At 41.3% G+C, this 17445-nt stretch overlaps 1 protein-coding gene and 1 pseudogene across 1 annotated transcript in view; one reads left to right on the top strand and one right to left on the bottom strand.

Moving 5' to 3' along the window:
• Window positions 1-2906, top strand: part of TRAM1 (translocation associated membrane protein 1) — a 32906-nt gene extending 30000 nt beyond the window's left edge. Inside the window, exon 11 of the mRNA XM_042973656.1 lies at window positions 1330-2906. Coding sequence (XP_042829590.1) covers window positions 1330-1403 — 74 coding nt within the window. The 3' untranslated portion in view covers window positions 1404-2906. The remainder of the gene's footprint in view (window positions 1-1329) is intronic.
• A 1544-nt stretch (window positions 2907-4450) lies between these two features.
• Window positions 4451-5641, bottom strand: LOC102959214 (annotated as a pseudogene).
• Window positions 5642-17445: the final 11804 nt, after the last annotated feature.

The following is a 17445-nucleotide window of genomic DNA, read 5'->3' as shown; positions in this document are numbered from 1 at the left end:
GTTTTGTCCCCCTCCCTGTTTTTATTTTGTTTCCCTTCCCTTAGTTCATCTGTTTTATCTTTTAAAGCCCTCATATGAGTGAAGTCATATGATGTTTGTCTTTCTCTAGCTAATTTCACCTAGCATAATACCCTCCAGTTCCATCCACGTAGTTGCAAATGGCAAGATTTCATTCTTTCTGATTGCCGAGTAAGACTCCATTGTCTATACATACCACATCTTCTTTATCCATTCATCCATCGATGGACATATGGGCTCTTTCCATCCTTTGGCTATTGTTGATAGTGCTGCTATAAACATGGGGGTGCATGTGTCCCTTCGAAACAGCACACCTGGGGGCGCCTGGGTAGCTCAGTCGGTTAAACGTCCGGCTCCGGCTCAGGTCATGATCTCGTGGTCTGTGAGTTCGAGCCCCACGTCGGGCTCTGTGCTGACAGCTCAGAGCCTGGAGCCTGTTTCAGATTCTGTGTCTCCCTCTCTCTCTGCCCCTCCCCCGTTCATGCTCTGTCTCTCTCTGTCTCAAAAATAAATAAACTTTAAAAAAAAAAAAAAAAAGAAACAGCACACCTGTATCCCGTTGATAAATGCCTACTAGTGCAATTGCTGGATCGTAGGGTAGTTGTATTTTTAGTTTTTTGAGGAACCTCCATATTGTTTTTCAGAGTGGCTGCACCAGCTTGCATTCCCATGTATTCCTACTTTTATGGATCTTTTTGGAGAGATGAGTCTGACATTAGTTATATACACACACATACACACATACATACATACATACATACATACATATGTATATATATATCCATCATAACTTGAAGAAGAAGGCAGCCATAGTACACTCCTAAACATAAGAGTTATCCTAAATACCGACTCTGTGTATTGTAAAGAAACATATCCCTAAGAACTTTGCAGACCAATGTGAAAAGGTTCTTTATTTCTATCAAAAGTACTGCTCTTAAGACTACTATTTTAAAATTCTTGTAATTGATTTTAGAATTTTTTGTTTTCTGTCACTTTTTTTAAAATTTTTTATAAATTATAAATTTACATATAGTAATTGCTTTTTTCTAATTTATATTTTTTGAGATACAGTTGACATATTAGTTTTTTTTTTTTTTATTTGCTACTTTTGGTTCATTGTGTTACATGTTACCAGGTTTTATGATTGGTTAAATACTATTAAAAATTAATTACCACTAAGTTTTACATAAGGACAAACGGATACATACGAGGTTTTAAATTTCCTTTTCTGAAGGTACTCTTATGAATAAAGATGATATTCTTTGCATTTCTTTAGAAAAGAGAGTAACCCTGATTCTTTTCTCTTTTCAGAAAATGGTGTAAATGGAACAGTAACTTCAAATGGAGCAGACTCTCCCCGTAATAGAAAAGAGAAATCTTCATAATGAATTATAATCTAATTGATTAATGTCCCCAAAGAAATCTGCTTTTTACTATATCTTTCAGCACTAGCGATTTTTTTCTGTCCTTGAAAATACAGTTTGTGCTCTTTGATTCTTGCTATTGTACTGTTTCATGCATTTTTTTAAAGGGCATTTGAGGGAAGGATGATTACTATGAGTGAAAAAAATATTTAGCTTAGACTAAGCTACCTGCCTTCAAAATAGTTTAGGGACCACCACCATATTTTATTTTGTTTTTTATCTTTGAACGTTTTTCTAATGATTTGGAGAGAGAACTATTTACAAAAATTCTACATATCAGTGATAAAATTTCTTGCTGTCACCAATTTTTTATATTAGCAAGATGGCCTCTTCCAGCAAGGTCATATTTTTTAAGTTATCTTTCAGGGTAAAATGGAAATACTATAAAGTTGGAAGTCAAACTTTAATATGTTTTCAAGTGTTCTCTAATTTTTAGGAATTTTTGTAGTCTTTACACCTGGGGAAAAAGATTTGTAAATTCGCTAAAATAATTGTGTGCTTTATTATATAGGTAACGGTTGTTAATGTCACATCCCCATTTAAAAGAAAACATACTATTGGTTACGATGTGTGGAGATTTATTGCCGTATGTATTGAATCAAAATATATGAACATAAAACTACATGTGAAGAAAAATCTTTCTTGTGCATTTTCAACACTTATAAACTGGAAATCAGAAAATTAAATATTTACTATAAAGAAGCAAAGTTGATTATAGCCCTTTTTGATATGTTTGTTAATAATGATTCTTAATGGGGCTTGTTATAAGTTCTATATGCACAGCATCTTAGAAAAATACTGTTTAACCTACAAACCCTTTTTAAAAATAATGTCTACTTTGATTTATATCTATAAAAAGAATGTTGGGTAATTATATTTGGAAAACACTGCGCTAATCTCAAAGAAATCAAAAATTGAGTTGGATAAATAGTCTTATAAAAGACAGTGCTTTATGTTATAACTATAGCTTTGGTCCCATCTTTAATTGAGAAGCATTTATCTGTATAAAACATATTTTTGGATAAATATATATATATATATATATTTGTATCTCTAAAGAAAGGCTCTAAAAAACATTTGAGTAAAACATTTGGTTCCCTTTTCTATAATTATCCTTAAAAATTCTTACAGCTATATTTGGTTTTCTGTTGTCTTCACAGGACCTATACTGCTCCTTTTGGTGTTCACATCTTGTTCTCCATTTCTCACTTTTGTCACCAGCTCATGTTTGTGCCATTTTTAGTATAAAAGTTGCAGGCTTGTTAGGTCTGCAGCTTAATAAGTTGCCATGCTGCTAGAAAGTTTTGCTTTCTATTTCCAGCTGTTTACTTACTTCCTGGAAAAAGTAGTAGCTCTCTGTAGCATCATGGAGTTTCAGTGGAACCAAATTTTTGCCATTAAAAACTGGCATTATATTGAACTATATACATTGAGAAATCAATCAAAATAAAATTTTTACTTTCACAAGCTGTATCCTGGACATTTTCTTTATTGTTAGCAAGTTTTATGCTTTTAGTATATAATCTCATTTAAATGTACCATGTTTAAACAGTAAACTCTTCACAGACATTCAGAATAGCCTTTCCCAAAAAACTTTTATGCAAAAAAAAGGTGATTAGTTTCATATAATTTATGCGAGCTACTGAGGGAAACAAATGGTCAATAAATTCAGAGACTGCTGAGTTAAAAGGTGTTTCTTTACTACAGAACTTTTCAACCCTTTATATGCAAATATGCTGATGCACCAAGAATATTTGCAATGGGGATATAATATGTAGTGTAAATCCTTTGTATGTAGCTAAAACTTCACAGACACACATAAATACCCAAGTGTATTTGTGAATTATATAAGCTCTAGACACCCCCCCCCCCTTGTCCCAAATGCTCTCAGGAAAGTCTTTCTTTACTGGCCTCCAGGTCATGGCAAAATATGGCATTGTCACCTGGCCTCAGGTCAGCTTTGAAGCCTGATGGGAAGCATGCAGGACCGCCAGCTGTCAGATTCATTGAGTAACCTTGAACTAGTTGCTTTACCATTTTGGGATTCAGTCTTTGCCTCTGTAAAATGCCTTTTTGCTTGCTTGCATTTTAGAATATGGTTGTGGGTGGTCCAGGTGGACTATTCTGGAACAAAAGTATTAACTGCATTCTTCTAAAATTCACTAATTCTGCACAGTCAAAACCAGAACTAATCCCAGAACAAAGCTTGTATAGATGAAGAAATGAGAAATTTTTTGTGGCACATTTTGTTAGCAATATCCAATGACACCCTGTGTCTACAAGGTGTTCCCAAATGTGTTCACTGAAAACGAGTTCTGCCTGTCTACATAAAACAGTAAGAATTGTTTTCAAGAAGTGATAGTTAACATTGATAGTTTCCTTTTTTTTTTCTAATTTATACTTTTCTCTGAAACATTGCCATTCATTTTTTCTTAACTCTTACAAGCACCAAATTTCAATATCTAATAAGTCAATTTGGGGAGAAGGAAGCACCATCAAGAACTTCCCTCCAGACCAAAACAGTGATGTTCATTCCTCCAAACAACTAAATTCAATCATTGTGATCTTGATGATCACAACAAAAACAAAAAGCCCACGCACAAAAAAAGTAACATAAGTCACATTCTAGGAGTTAAGTGCATTTAGCCATCGCTGTGCTGTCTGTTCATCCTTAAGCTGACTTTTAAAAAAGAAGAAACACCCTAGCGCATCCAAATATACTTTTTCCATTTACTTTTTTTTTTTTTTTTAATGTTTATTTACTTTTGAGAGACAGAGCACGAGAGGCAGAGAAAGGGAGACACGGAATCTGAAGCAGGTTCCAGGCTCTGAACTGTCAGCACAGAGCCCCATGCGGGGCTCGAACTCATAAACCGTGAGATCATGACCTGAGCCGAAGTCGGTGATTAACCGGCAGAGCCACCCGGGTGCCCCTATTTACTTTTTTTTAATTAAAAATAAGAATTAGAAAAAAAAAAAGAAAACGAAAGAATTCACTGTTGCCTGACTCATTTTGATGTCGTATACAGTATAAGAAGGTCAGGAAGGCTATTTACAGCATGCATGATTAAGGGATACTGGTCTTCAAGGTTCTTTCTACCAAACAGTGTAAATACCCACAATTCCAAGTGTGAAAGAACATCGATGATCCCTTAGAATTCCACAGGACAATACAGCTTCCCGAGCTGATCATGGAGTTGACAGTGCTTCTGTCAAATTGACAGTTACCATGTGTAACATATTTCCTATCCTGTTCCAGTACTTTCATTGAGAGGTCAAGAATTAGCCTGAGAAACTCCCATGTGGAACCTTCCGGAGATGTGGAGATTGGAACAGCTGTCAAATCATGAATCACATAAACTCTCTTTGGTGTATCTCTTCAGTACTGGGATAGAGTCTTCTATTAGAACCTGAAAGTAGGCTCTTTCAAGATTGTCTAAGGTGACGCCTCATGTTTTTCACATGCATTTCTTACATTCATCAATCACCATTTGGTCAATCTCTACCATAGTGACCATCACTGGTTTCAGTTTGACTATTTCACATATGTCCCCATCTCCACCCCCTAGAATCAGTGCCACTGTAGTCTTTTCCACTGCCCACGATGGTTTGGATATACCTAAATCACCCTCTGCCAGGTTAACACCCCCACTTAAGGATGAGAATATTTCCAAATTTCTTTGAGTGTAGAATTGTAATGTTCTGAAAGGTGAATCTTCATTACACCAGGCACCTCTGTGTCCTACTCAACCAGGCAGCCATCAGCAGTGGGCCACTATCTGTCCATGGGTGGTCATCGCTTCAGTTCTTCCATTCTTTCTTCTACTTCATTCTTACGGTCCCACTCAGTTCTTCCTTTCTTTCTTCTACTTTTTCAAAAGACTCAACTTCTTGGCCTTGCGAATCACCATCATAACTCTGAAGTTCCAACAATACCAATCCATGTGGGTGAATTCTCAAATTGGCAAAGCTGCCTTTTTGGTTTATGAAGGCCGCTAAATAACTGTGGCCTTGCCAGTTGTGCACCGACTCTGTCATCGCTTGCTCCTGGAAAATGGACTGGAGGCCTTTTAGAACAGTCTCACCATCAGCTTTGGCGCCGAGCATGAAGATGAGCACGCTGTGCCCCGCTGTTGCCATAGTGAGGCGAGGCCCTGTGCCACACCTGAGGGAGGCGGCGGCTGCAGGAGCCTGGGGGGCTGCGGGGTCTGTCAGGCTGCGGCCTGCAGGGAGGGCCCACTGGTTTGCATTTTAAGAAAATGTTCTTAATGTTTATTCTTGAGAGATAGAGACAGAGTGCGAGCAGGGGAGGGGCAGAGAAGGGGGAGACACAGAATCCAAAGCAGGCTCCTGACCTGACACGGGTCACGAACTCACAAACTGTGAGATCATGACCTGAGCCCAAGTCAGAGACTTAACCACAGAGCCACCCAGGCACCCTTGGTTTGCATTTTTAAAGGAGAGGCTTCAAGAGGCACCTGGGTGGCTCAGTCGGTTGAACGTGTGGACTTCAGCTCAGGTCATGATCGCGCAGTTTGTGAGTTCAAGCCGCGCATCAGGCTCGCTGCTGTCAGCACAGAGCCCGATTCAGATCTTCTGTCCCTCTCTCTCTGCCCCTCCCCTGCTTGTGCTCCTCAAAAATAAATAAAACATTTTAAAAAATGAAAATGAGAAAATAGAGGAATGGCTTCAAAAGTAATCCTGGGGAAATTCCAGGGAAATGCTTAAACAGATGGTTCTCCCCAAAGATCACCCTTGATGTGATAGGTGATTCAGTTAATCATCAACTATAAAACTTCAACACAAGACAGGTTTGGGAATTTCAAAGCAGACATTAGCAAGTATTTGTTGCAAGAACGAAAGATTAGTAACCCAGGGCATGAGAAGGGAATGAATGGGGTTAGACTGCATTGGAAGCCCAATCCACTAGGATGAAATGAGGCATTATTTACAAAAACAAACCAGTCCTGGGTTTAAGTATGATTTGCTTTACAAAATTAACCAGCTTTATTCAACGCCATTCGGGAAGAGGCTAAGCCAATTTGTCTAACTATTTTCAGTGAAAATACTTTGTTGGCTTAAGGCTGAAATCAAACATTTGGGTGTCCTGAAAGCAAGCAAATCAGAAAAAAGCAGTTAAGAGGTTTAGGCCCATCACATAGTCTCATGCATAATTATTAGTAACTTTGAGGTTAAGTGAGCCAAAGAAAAAAAACATAGTCTCTTGTGAAGATTCACACGTCAACCAATTCAAGTGATAAATAACCTTGTTGACTTCTGTTAACATTAACAGGCACATAATGGTTAGAGTAGGAGACCAGAGTCCAAATCTTGACTTCTCCACTGATAGCTCTGTGTGGTCTAATGTCTGTGCCTCAGTTTCCTGAGATACGTAATGGCGCCTACCCCACGAGGTAGTTCTGCAGACTAAGATAATGCGCATAAACTGCGTTCCTCCATGCCTAATGTTCACTAGATGTTAGTTGTAGGCTCACAACGTTGTGACAAACACAGTAAAGGAATGATTAACACCATTAAGTAAGTTTAGTTGTTACTACTTCTCCATATATGATTCATTATACAAGGTTATAGAGCACTCCTGTTCTCGAACGCACATACCCTTGAGCAGGCAGGCCAATAAAGTCGCATGAGATGCTCAGGCCAACATTATGGTCATTTAATCGCCACAAGACTGCAAGCATGCTTATCTAGCACAAAAGTTCATAAATCAAACATCCAAGTCTGTACTGAATCATTTATACTTATGTGATACCATAATTATATGTTTATTAATTTTTTTAGAGAGAGAGTGTGTGCACATGAGCGGGGGGGGGGGCTGGGCAGAGGGAGAGAGGGAGAGACAGAATCTTAAGCAGGCTCCACACTCAACAAGAAGCCCTAGGAAAGGCTCAATCTCACACCCCTGAGATCACTACCTGAGCAGAAATCAAGTTGGACGCTTCACCGACTGAGCCACCCAGGTGCCCCTGTGATACCATAATTATAAAAGCTGTAAATAGCTTATATAGTTTCTAAAGAATGATTTATTTTACTTTATTTTATTTTATTTATTTTTTATTTGAGAGAGAGAGCATAAGTGAGGGAGAGGGGCAGAGAGAGACAGAATCTTAAGCAGACTCCATGCTCAGGGTGAAGTTGGACGCCGGGCTTATCCCATGACCCTGGAATCATGACCAGAGCTGAAACCAAGAGTTGGAAGCCTAACCAACTGAGCCACCCAGGCGCTCCAAGAATGATTTTTTTAAATTTTTTTAATGTTTATTTATTTTTGAGAGAGGGAGAGAGAGATAATGTGTGAGCAGGGGAAGGGCAAAGAGCAAAGGAGACACAGAACCCGAAGCAGGCTCCAGGCTCTGAGCTGTCAGCACAGAGCCCAACGCGGGGCTTGAACCCACGAACTGTGAGGTCATGCCCTGAGTCAAAGTTGGGTGCTTAACCGACTGAGCCACCCAGGTGCCCCAAGAATGAGTTTTAAATCAGATACCTAGGGTTTATGAAATCATAGTTTCACTTCAATGGTGTGTACAACTTCTAGAAAATTTTTAGTTGCTTGGAGTTGCCTTACCTTCTACTGGGAAAATCAAACTCCATCAGGGAAATGAGAATATTTACCTGGGATAAGAAAAAACATGTATTACAAACAATATTTATCAATATACTTGAACTAATCTCAAAAAAATGTCCTACAAATTACAATTCCACAAGTGAACGGAAGGCCCGGCTGTAATGGTGTGTGTGGGATATACATAAAAGTGTGGATAATGCATGAAATGGACTAAACTCTGAAGACTAAGGTCGCTACTTTATGGTGTCCTTGCTGATTAACTTCTGGACTAATCCTTTTTTCCTTCATCAACTATGAGAAACTATTTTATGAGAATGGTTAGAGAATACTTTTTTAAATGCTATTTTACAAGACTAATTTAGGTTAGTCATGACCTCCTAACCAGGGTGGCCCTTTTCTCTTTTTTGCTGATTTCATTCACAACAAACAAACAAAATAATAAGATACAGGTTATGTGTAACTTGGGTCAGAAGGGGAAAATGTCTATACTGTAAATAAGTATATGAAGAAGAAAAAATTAAATGTGCTTTTTTTGTTTGTTTTGAGAGAGTATGTGTGTGCACATGCGCACAAGCAGGGGAGGGGCAGAGGGAGAGGCAGAGAGAATCCCAAGCAGGCTCTGCGCCGTCACAACTATGAGATCAGGACCTGAGCCGAAACCAGGAGTCGGATGCTCAACCAACTGAGCCACCCAGGCTCCCCTAAGCGTGGTTTTTATTTATTTTTTATTTTTTATTTTTTAATGTTTATTTATTTTTGAGACAGAGAGAGAGCATGAATGGGGGAGGGTCAGAGAGAGAGGGAGACACAGAATCTGAAGCAGGCTCCACGCCCTGAGCTGCCAGCACAGAGCCTGACGCAGGGCTCGAACTCACGGACCGTGAGATCATGACCTGAGCCGAAGTCGGATGCTTAACCGACTGAGCCACCCAGGCGCCCCATAAGTGTGGTTTTTAAAAAGTGAATTCCATTCTGTAGGACTGAGGCCTAGAAGACTACAAGGAATGTCAGAAGACCGATATGCGTAAATCCCAACACACATAAGAAGCTTCGAACATTTCAAAAGAAAGCAAGCAAGGCTTGGTTCAACTTGATCTTCAAAGAGAACTTACGTTAACTGCCCTCAGTGAATCCAAAGCCAAGGTTTACACCCAGAAGTCCTTTCCCTGTTGTTATTACCCTATGGCGGGTCAATTGTGCTTCGGAGCAGACACAATAATACAAGCGGCATAGAATGAAGATGGAGAGATGGCCAGGTAGCAGAGCGGAATCTCTTTCTGAAGAGAAATGCTCTACAGTGCTTCTCATTGCAATTTACAGAGCACATCTCTAAACACTGGCCATTGTACGGAAAGCTCAGGCTCGTCTCATGTATTCTATTAGATGGCATCTGAATTTTCTAGGGCCTGCGGGGGTTTTTTGTTCTTTTAATGAACGCTGAAACAATAGAGAATTTAAAAAGCAAGCCATCCTGTAGACTATAGCTTCAGGTTTGAGTAATCACTGCTCCCCTTGTTTTACTGTATTTTGATGAGAGCCAACATCCTAATTACAGCCCAGCATCTCCAGTTCGGCAGGCGGTGCCAATCACACCCCATTATCTATTGATGTGGAGCAAGTGCCCGTTAGGGGCTGCTGCAATCACCACCCTCATTTTCCGCTCTCGCTCCATCCACGTCAGCGCTCTCGTCTCCAGAGGTAAGAGCAGCTGTACTCTCTGTACTCATTAACCCAGCCGCCCTTGACATTTGTTCCCTTTTTTTTTTTAAACCTAATGTCGCAAATTCTCTACTAACAGAGAGACTTTCAGCCTGTGATTTTTTTTTTTTTTTGCATTGATTATTTCAGCTGTTTTCCAGGATCTGCACTTGCATCTAAAATAGTACTCTTACATTTCACACATTGAGCTTCAGAATTCCAAACAGAAGACCTGTGCCTTACTGTGATTTGATGCGCTAGAATGGCCGATGGTGCGGGGGTGGGGGTGGGGGTTTGGGGAGGGAGACCGAGTTGAATGTACGTCTGGAACTTCACTCATGGATCTGAATTTGGCTTTAAAAGCATTAGAAATTTGTTTCTTCCTGATATTACCAATTGCCTGAAGACCTGAGGCGATCAGTTATGTAGGATATTTTTTTTTACACGTAGTGATTCTCATTCCAGAGAAGCTTAGTTTTGATGGGCTCCTTCTCTGCTCTGACTCTCCGTTAGCTCTCCACAGGTCCATTCTTGGCAGGATAGCTTAGAGTAATTACACTGTCCCTTCATCTTTCCCCACGTGCAGTAGGGTTCCAGTGTCTTCTGAAAGGGAAGAGATGGGGAAAAGACAATTGCATTTTTATATTCTCCTATAGCAAAGGCCCAACCCCTCCTACCTCTGTCCCCAAAATACCCTCCCACAGTCCATTCTTTATCCTCCACAATCTTTTTTGCCATAAGGCACAATAATATTGTACTTTATTGATTCTAAAATAAATAATTTTAGAATATTTGTTTTAAATATTCTAAACAGGGGCACCCCCCATTATTATTAAATATAAAAAACAGGGGCACCCCCCGTTATTATTTTTAAGTGCTTTCCCAACCCCCTCATTTTGATCCTCCACAGGAACCCTATGAATAGGTCTGGACCATTCTTAGCCCCATTTTACAGAAACTGAATCTCAGAAAGATGAAGTGACTCAGTAAGTGACAAAGCCGGGCTTTGAACATAGGTCTTTGATCGAGAACCTGTTCTTCACTATGTTCTAACACACCTCTCCTCCAGCCAAGCCTGTCCTTGGAAGACAACCATTTTATTTGATCTTCAGTGTTCTTCCTTCCAAAGAGTTTCACAAAGATCAGGTTATCTCTAATTGTACATTATTAATCGTGTAAAGTAAAATCGCTTATTTATTTTACTCAATAAACACTAATACGCTTTTTTTCCGGATGTTATGAGAATGCAAAAATTCCTAGAACACAGTCCCTACCTTCAAGGGCTCACAGTCCAGTGTGAGAAGCAGACATCCCAGACAATAATATCAGCAATGGGGAAAGTTCTAGAGCAGGGATAAGTACCAGGTACCTCAGGTGTAAGGCTGAACTTGAGCCAGACTATCTGGCTGCTGAAAGGCTTTTTTCAGAAAATGACCCTAAGGTTGAGTTTTGAATCATGAGAATTTACTTCAGGCTTCATGTACAGTGTAAGATGATGAATGAATGAGTGAATGAATGAATGAATCCATAAATCGGTGAAAAAAGGAATCAACTATGGCTTGAAAGAGATTGAGCCCACAACTTGGGGACATGGATGTGTAAGGAAAAATCATTGAGAGACAAATCCTTGGGGAGCCTGAGAGGGGGATGGAAAGAGGTGAAGAGATGCCAGAGGCCATGGAAACCAAGCAAAGGGACTTCAGGAGGACATAGTCAGCAGTGTCCAAAGGTGCAAAGAAGAAAAAAGAAAGCCTGAAAAGAGTTGGTCGACTTTGTTTCCTTGGAAGTCTCGGTGCCCTCAGAGAAGAGCAAACAGGATGTTACCAGGTTCCCTCTGCCTCATTTTCGCTTATGGACCTAAGGCCTAGAAGGATCTGGTGGGCTCCTTGTGTGGCCTCAGGTCCCACGTGGACAGCAGATGCTGGACCTCTCCCAGCGCATGGGGAGAGGTTGTGAGCGCAGTTTTGCAGCTCACCACCCTGCCCCAGCCTGCAGAAAATCCAAATTGGAAAAGTGCAGGTGAGGGCGGTGGGGGTGCCGGCACGTTGCCCCCAGCCCTGACCTCACTGAGCGCCATGTGAGGGCATTCCTGGACTACTGTGCACGGGGCCCACCAGAGGAGCCAAGTTTGGGCAAACATTCACAGATTTCCCTCAGGCCCCTGGTTTCAGCTGTAACTACGAATATATCAGCTCTTGTGACTGCAAGTGATTTTTTTTTAAGTTTATTTATTTTGAGAGAGAGAGAGAGAGAGAGAGAGAGAGAGAGAGAGAGAGAGAATACACGCATGGGCAGGGGAGGGGCAGAGAGAAAGGAAGAGAGTGAATCACAAGCAGGCTCTGCGCTGTCACTGCAGAGCCTGATGCAGGGCTCCATCCCACGAAGGTCTCCGAGATCATGACCTGAGCCGAAATCAAGAGTGGGCCACCTAATTGCCTGAGCCAACCAGCCGCCCCTGCAAGCGACTTTTTATGACCTATGACTAACCATACAAGCTATCGGACCTGCCTGACATCCCCCTCAGGGGCAGGAAAGAAGGAACCCACAGAGCGGGTTTGAAGGGACTATGAAACAAAGTGAGGTCACTTTAGCATTCCACTCTATCAAACCCATGTAATGAAAAGATTACGAGCAAAATCGAGAGAGAAAAGAAAAGGTTACACGGAGCGTGGTTGTTGTGGCCGGGCTGTCACTAAGCAGCCATTTAGGGCGTGGGTTGCAAGCACTGTGCCAATCGCGGTACCTGCAGGAGGGACAACACGGCATGATTCCCGCCCTCCCCGGCTTCCAGTGTCAACACAAGGAGCCATGTACGAAAATATAATGAGAAATCATAAGCTGTAGAAAGGGAGAAATCCCTGGCCTGTAAAGAGAGGACACCGGCAGGAGGAGGAAAGGCCTCTCTGAGAAAACTACCACCGAGCTAAGAAGCTCCAGATGAATAACTCGGGCAGAGAGTGAGGGAGGCCCAACCAGGACACTCGGGCCATTGGGTGGGGGTGGCAGGAAGGGCGGGGCCTCGGGACATCGGCCCGTCCTTGGTGCCAAGGCGTCTCCCAAGTCTTCCCATGGAGAATCACGGCCTGAAGGTGCGAATACTGTGCCGGGTCTAGCGATTGACTGTATTTATCTTTTACCCTGCTTGGGTTTTCTCAACAAGTCTTTCTCCTGTGAAGATGCTGGTGACCCAGCAAAATTTCTTGGGACACTCTCAGCAGTATTTGTAAATCTGATGGGGTCACGTGCCCCAGTGCTTATGCTTAGAATTATCATTCTGTTCCTCCTCACCATGTTATTGAGTACTATTGAGGCAGATCTTGTAGGTTAGTCAAAGAGGTAAGACACTGCACTAAATAGCTCTGTGGACGTGTGCAGAGGAGCCTGCATCCCAGCTGGGAGACCAAGAGAAATGGGAGCTGGTTTTCAGGGCGAGCATTGTTGATTTCACATTTGCAAGTTCTGGTTTAAGTCAGAACAAAAGGCTACAGGGAATCAACTAAAAGGGGGCTGCTCTCTGGCTCCTTAACAATTAGCTTAAAGGCTCCTACTCTGAAAATAATTCACAGCCCCCTCATCTTTCAAGCCAACGCTGCTTCAACTACAACCCAGGGACCAGTTCCTGTTCCATTCTGCAAATTGTTTGTAACCCGTCTGCAGTGAGATAAGTACGGAAACAAACTAAGCATTTAGAACTTTTTTGGCAATATGGCAGAATGGTTTTATGTCTGCCGAATCTGGAAAGAAAGAAAGATGGAAAGAAAGAAAGAAAGAAAGAAAGAAAGAAAGAAAGAAAGAAAGAAAGAAAGAAAGAAAGAAAGAAAGAGAAAGAAAGAAAAAGAAAGAAAGAAAGAAAGAAAGAAAAAGAAAGAAAGAAAGAAAGAAAGAAAGAAAGAAAGAAAAAGAAGGAAAGAAAGGAAGGAAGAAATCGAGCTTATGTTTTGTATGTCTTTGGAGGATTTTTTTCTATTTATTTTATTTATTATTATTTGTAAAAACATTGATGTATAATGGATTTAAGGCAGAACTGGTCCTTCCACACAGGTGTTCTGAGATGCGTTGTTCAGAGCCACTAAGTGGGCCTCAAAGGCAGTCCACTCACAAGAACAGGTAGTTAAACACGACAGTTCCCAATGGATCTAGAAACACTGAGGTCAAGTCAGGAGCCACGCTTTAGGCTTTCTCATTCAAAACAGAGTTCTTGGCCAGATCATTGGCAGCTTTCCAGATTTTTGCCAGCAGGAAGCACAGATCAGGAGGCTACACTCTCCTTGAAAAAATCAGATTTATCCAGAGCGATGCTTAATTCCACATGAAATCCACAAAAATGTGAGCCGGCCAACTAGGGGCACAGAGAAACTGTTGCCAGTGGTGTCTTCAAAGCGAAGTGTGACATCTGTTTCTTCTGACTTTAAAGAAGATGGAAGAGCGCCGAGCTGATATAGTTACAAAGCCTGTGGCAAAAATCCCCAAATGGCCACAACTGTATTATCAGTTAAATAAAATCAGGTATGATGGGTATGAAGCCAGCCCTTTAAAGTCACCACATTTAGCTGTATGGTTGTTCCTACAGTGGCTGAGAGAGGCGAGGTCTGCAGTCGGACTGTTTTGGCCAAGGAGGTGCCACGACATCCCCAGTGGAATGCTTCATTGCAACATGGGTCTCAGGACACGCTCATTGAGCCAGCCCTTCAGCACTCATAGACAATTGAAACTAATGTGTCCTTAGCAAACATCGCAGGTTCCCATTATTTGTGTTCTTAGCTGTTCTCAAATGTCTTTAGTTGGTGTCTTTCGTTAGACTAAATCAGTTGGCAGAAAAAATCTCTTCCCATATCTTTTGTAATTTTCCCACATGTCTATTACATTCTGTGCCCAGTAGGTTCTGAGTAAATGTTGACTAACCCATTAATAAAATGATGTAAATCAAACAGCAGGTTCCTTTTTTTTCACCTTCAGTGCATTTATTTATTTTTATTTTTTATTTTTTTGCTGGTGTACTGTTTTATTCAAGGCTCCGTGAATTTGATTTAAATTTTTGGAAATAGACAAACATTGAAAAAATAATACAAACTTAGTTCATTTGGATCCTGTGCTCTCAGGTATCATGCCCAACCATAGAATTTGGCAAATACATATCAGTACATGATGAGCTCAGGCAAAATCCAAGCTACTCACCCGTTGAGGAAGCCTCAAATGATGAGATTTCTTGAAGGGAAATTAAGAAACAGAAATCTAAAGCACTTTTCTGTTCTTTTATGTCCCCCCTCCCTTTTTTTAATCTCTTCTTGAATTTCCCAAAAATTATGCAGAAAGGCTCCAATGGAAACTGAATGTGTTCTTCCTTGTCGTAGTGAAGGCAGCCACAACATCCAGTGAGCAAGGATCTAGCTATGAGGGAGCCTAGAAGGCATGAAGATGGCAAAGCCAAGGGAGATGGAGCCCAAGAGGGTAACACCCAGTCTATGACAGCAAACCTCAGGCCATCACTGTAGACACAAACTCCATCTGGGGAAGAATCAGCAGCACTTAGGGTATAGAAATTCTGTTCCATTCTTCCCTCGTCGTCTCTTTGTCTCTTTCTCTCCTGCAGTTCCCCACCCCATCCCCATCTTTGCTTAGCCAAACCCATGTCCCTTCTCATAGAGAAAAGAGGGGAACTTGCTTGATTGGAGGTTGGGAAGTGGCCCACATTATGTTTTGAATCGGAGGTTCCATTTTCATGTGTTACCCCATTACCTCTGTGACCTCCCTGCAAGTGAAGCCAACAACTCCTTTGAGAAAGACCCCAAACCCTTCAAATACAGTAAGTCTCAGACTCCCCAAGTAAGATGGTGTCTATGCTAACTAAACCCTTTGAGAAATACAAGCTGTGTTTTAGAATCTTGTTACAGCCTGTTCCAGAAGAGACCTATTTGGTGATGCCCCTGTAATGCCATCTGGTAACAATATTGTTCATATTCTAAGTGAGCACAAGCCATAATAGAGAAGGTAAAGATGGAACCAGGAACTACAAAAAATAAGATCAAATAAACAGAGGCCCAAGTCTCCAGAATCTTGTCCTTTTTCAGATGACCTTATAAAAGCTGTGAATTAGGCAACAGGGGGAAATAAAAGAGAAAAAAAGAAAAGGGCTTTGCCTGTTCCTTCCTATTTCCTTCGTTTGATTTTCTGAGAAATGTGCCTTTTGTAGCATAATTTTGGCATATTTGCTATTGGCAGAAGCTTGTAGAATAATTCCTTCATTAGTGTGCAGAATTTGATTCAACAATTCATTTTGAAGTCAGAACTTCACTACCTGTGATGGAATTGCATAGGCTATCTCAGGATATTTCCTAGGATATCAGAAAAGGGATTATTGTTTTTTTAATCAAGAAACAGAAAGGGAAGGAAGGACACAGGGAAAGAAAACTGGAAAAAAAATTAAAAGCCAACTCTGAAAGGGAACAAACCATTTATTTCCTGCTATAGTGAAGCCCAGTTCCTTGTGCAGTGATGTGTTTCCCATTAATAGGTATTTGTGAGGGTGCAGAGGATGTCAAGGACAGATATGTGATGCTTCCCTAAGTCTGTCATAAACTTTCCCCATTCATCTCCTAGAGCAGCCCCCCACTAACCACTTGCAGCAACAGTGGAGAACGAAGGCAATCCAACAACATAGAGGTAGGTCTAGATGGTACCGGAGGACATCTGGCTCCTTCCATTGAAAAGGCTACAGCTCCCTGACATCTTAGAGACTTGTGCTCCTACTTCATTCATAGGTTGGTATCTGAAAGCAGATCCAGAGTGGAAGAGGTTGTAACAAGACTCTAAAACATATATTGTACTTGTTTCTAAATGGCAATACTAAGTGTGCGTGCAATCACTGGGGGGAGATGAAAGCTTACTGTATTTGGAGAGGTTTTGCTCTTCTTCAAAGACCCTATTGGGCTCCACTTGCTAGATTTGTAGTAGTTGTCACAAAAGGGATAGGAGAATGAGTAAATATAGAACTTAATTCAAAGCTTGACCCTGACCAAAGGTACAGGCAGCCAAGCTCCTACACACACACACACACACACACACACACACACACACACACTTTAGGTGCAGTAATCTCCTCAGGCAAACTAGCCTTAACATGACCTTGAAGGGCCAGGGCAGTAGGAGACAATACCCCCATCAAACCACAAGACAGAGCTAAGGAAGCCAGAACTCCCTCTGGCACTCTCTGCGTCCAGAAGTTGGTTAGTATCCAGTTTGACCCACAGAGTCCAATACTTGAGCTGTCATTCAGATTATGAAGGGGTGATGCTGGGGTGCCGGGATGGCTCAGTTGGTTGAGCGGTGGACTCTTGGTTTTGGTTCAAGTCATGGTCTCGAGGTCATGGGACTGAGCCCCGAGGTAGGCTCGGTACTGGGCATGCATGGTATCTGCTTCAGATTCTCCCTTTCCCTCTGCCCCTCCACTGCTCACGCTTGCTCGTGTTCTGTCTGTCTGCCTGTCTGTCTCTCTCTCTCAAACATAAGTAACTAAATAAAAATAAACATTAAAAAAATGCCTTGCCATTCATTCATTCTTTCACTCAACTAACCCTTGAGAATTTACCATTTCCCAGGCCCTGTTCTAGGAGCTATGAATACAGCTATGAACAAAACCAAGTCCCTGCTCTCATAGGGTTTAGACATCTGTGTATCTCTTTGTAAGTCACTCTAAATCATTCCGTGGAGAAAAAAGTAGAA

Source organism: Panthera tigris, chromosome F2 (assembly GCF_018350195.1).
Source record: "Panthera tigris isolate Pti1 chromosome F2, P.tigris_Pti1_mat1.1, whole genome shotgun sequence".
In the NCBI taxonomy this organism is placed as follows: domain Eukaryota; kingdom Metazoa; phylum Chordata; class Mammalia; order Carnivora; family Felidae; genus Panthera; species Panthera tigris.
This window is presented reverse-complemented; position numbering and strand designations above follow the sequence as displayed.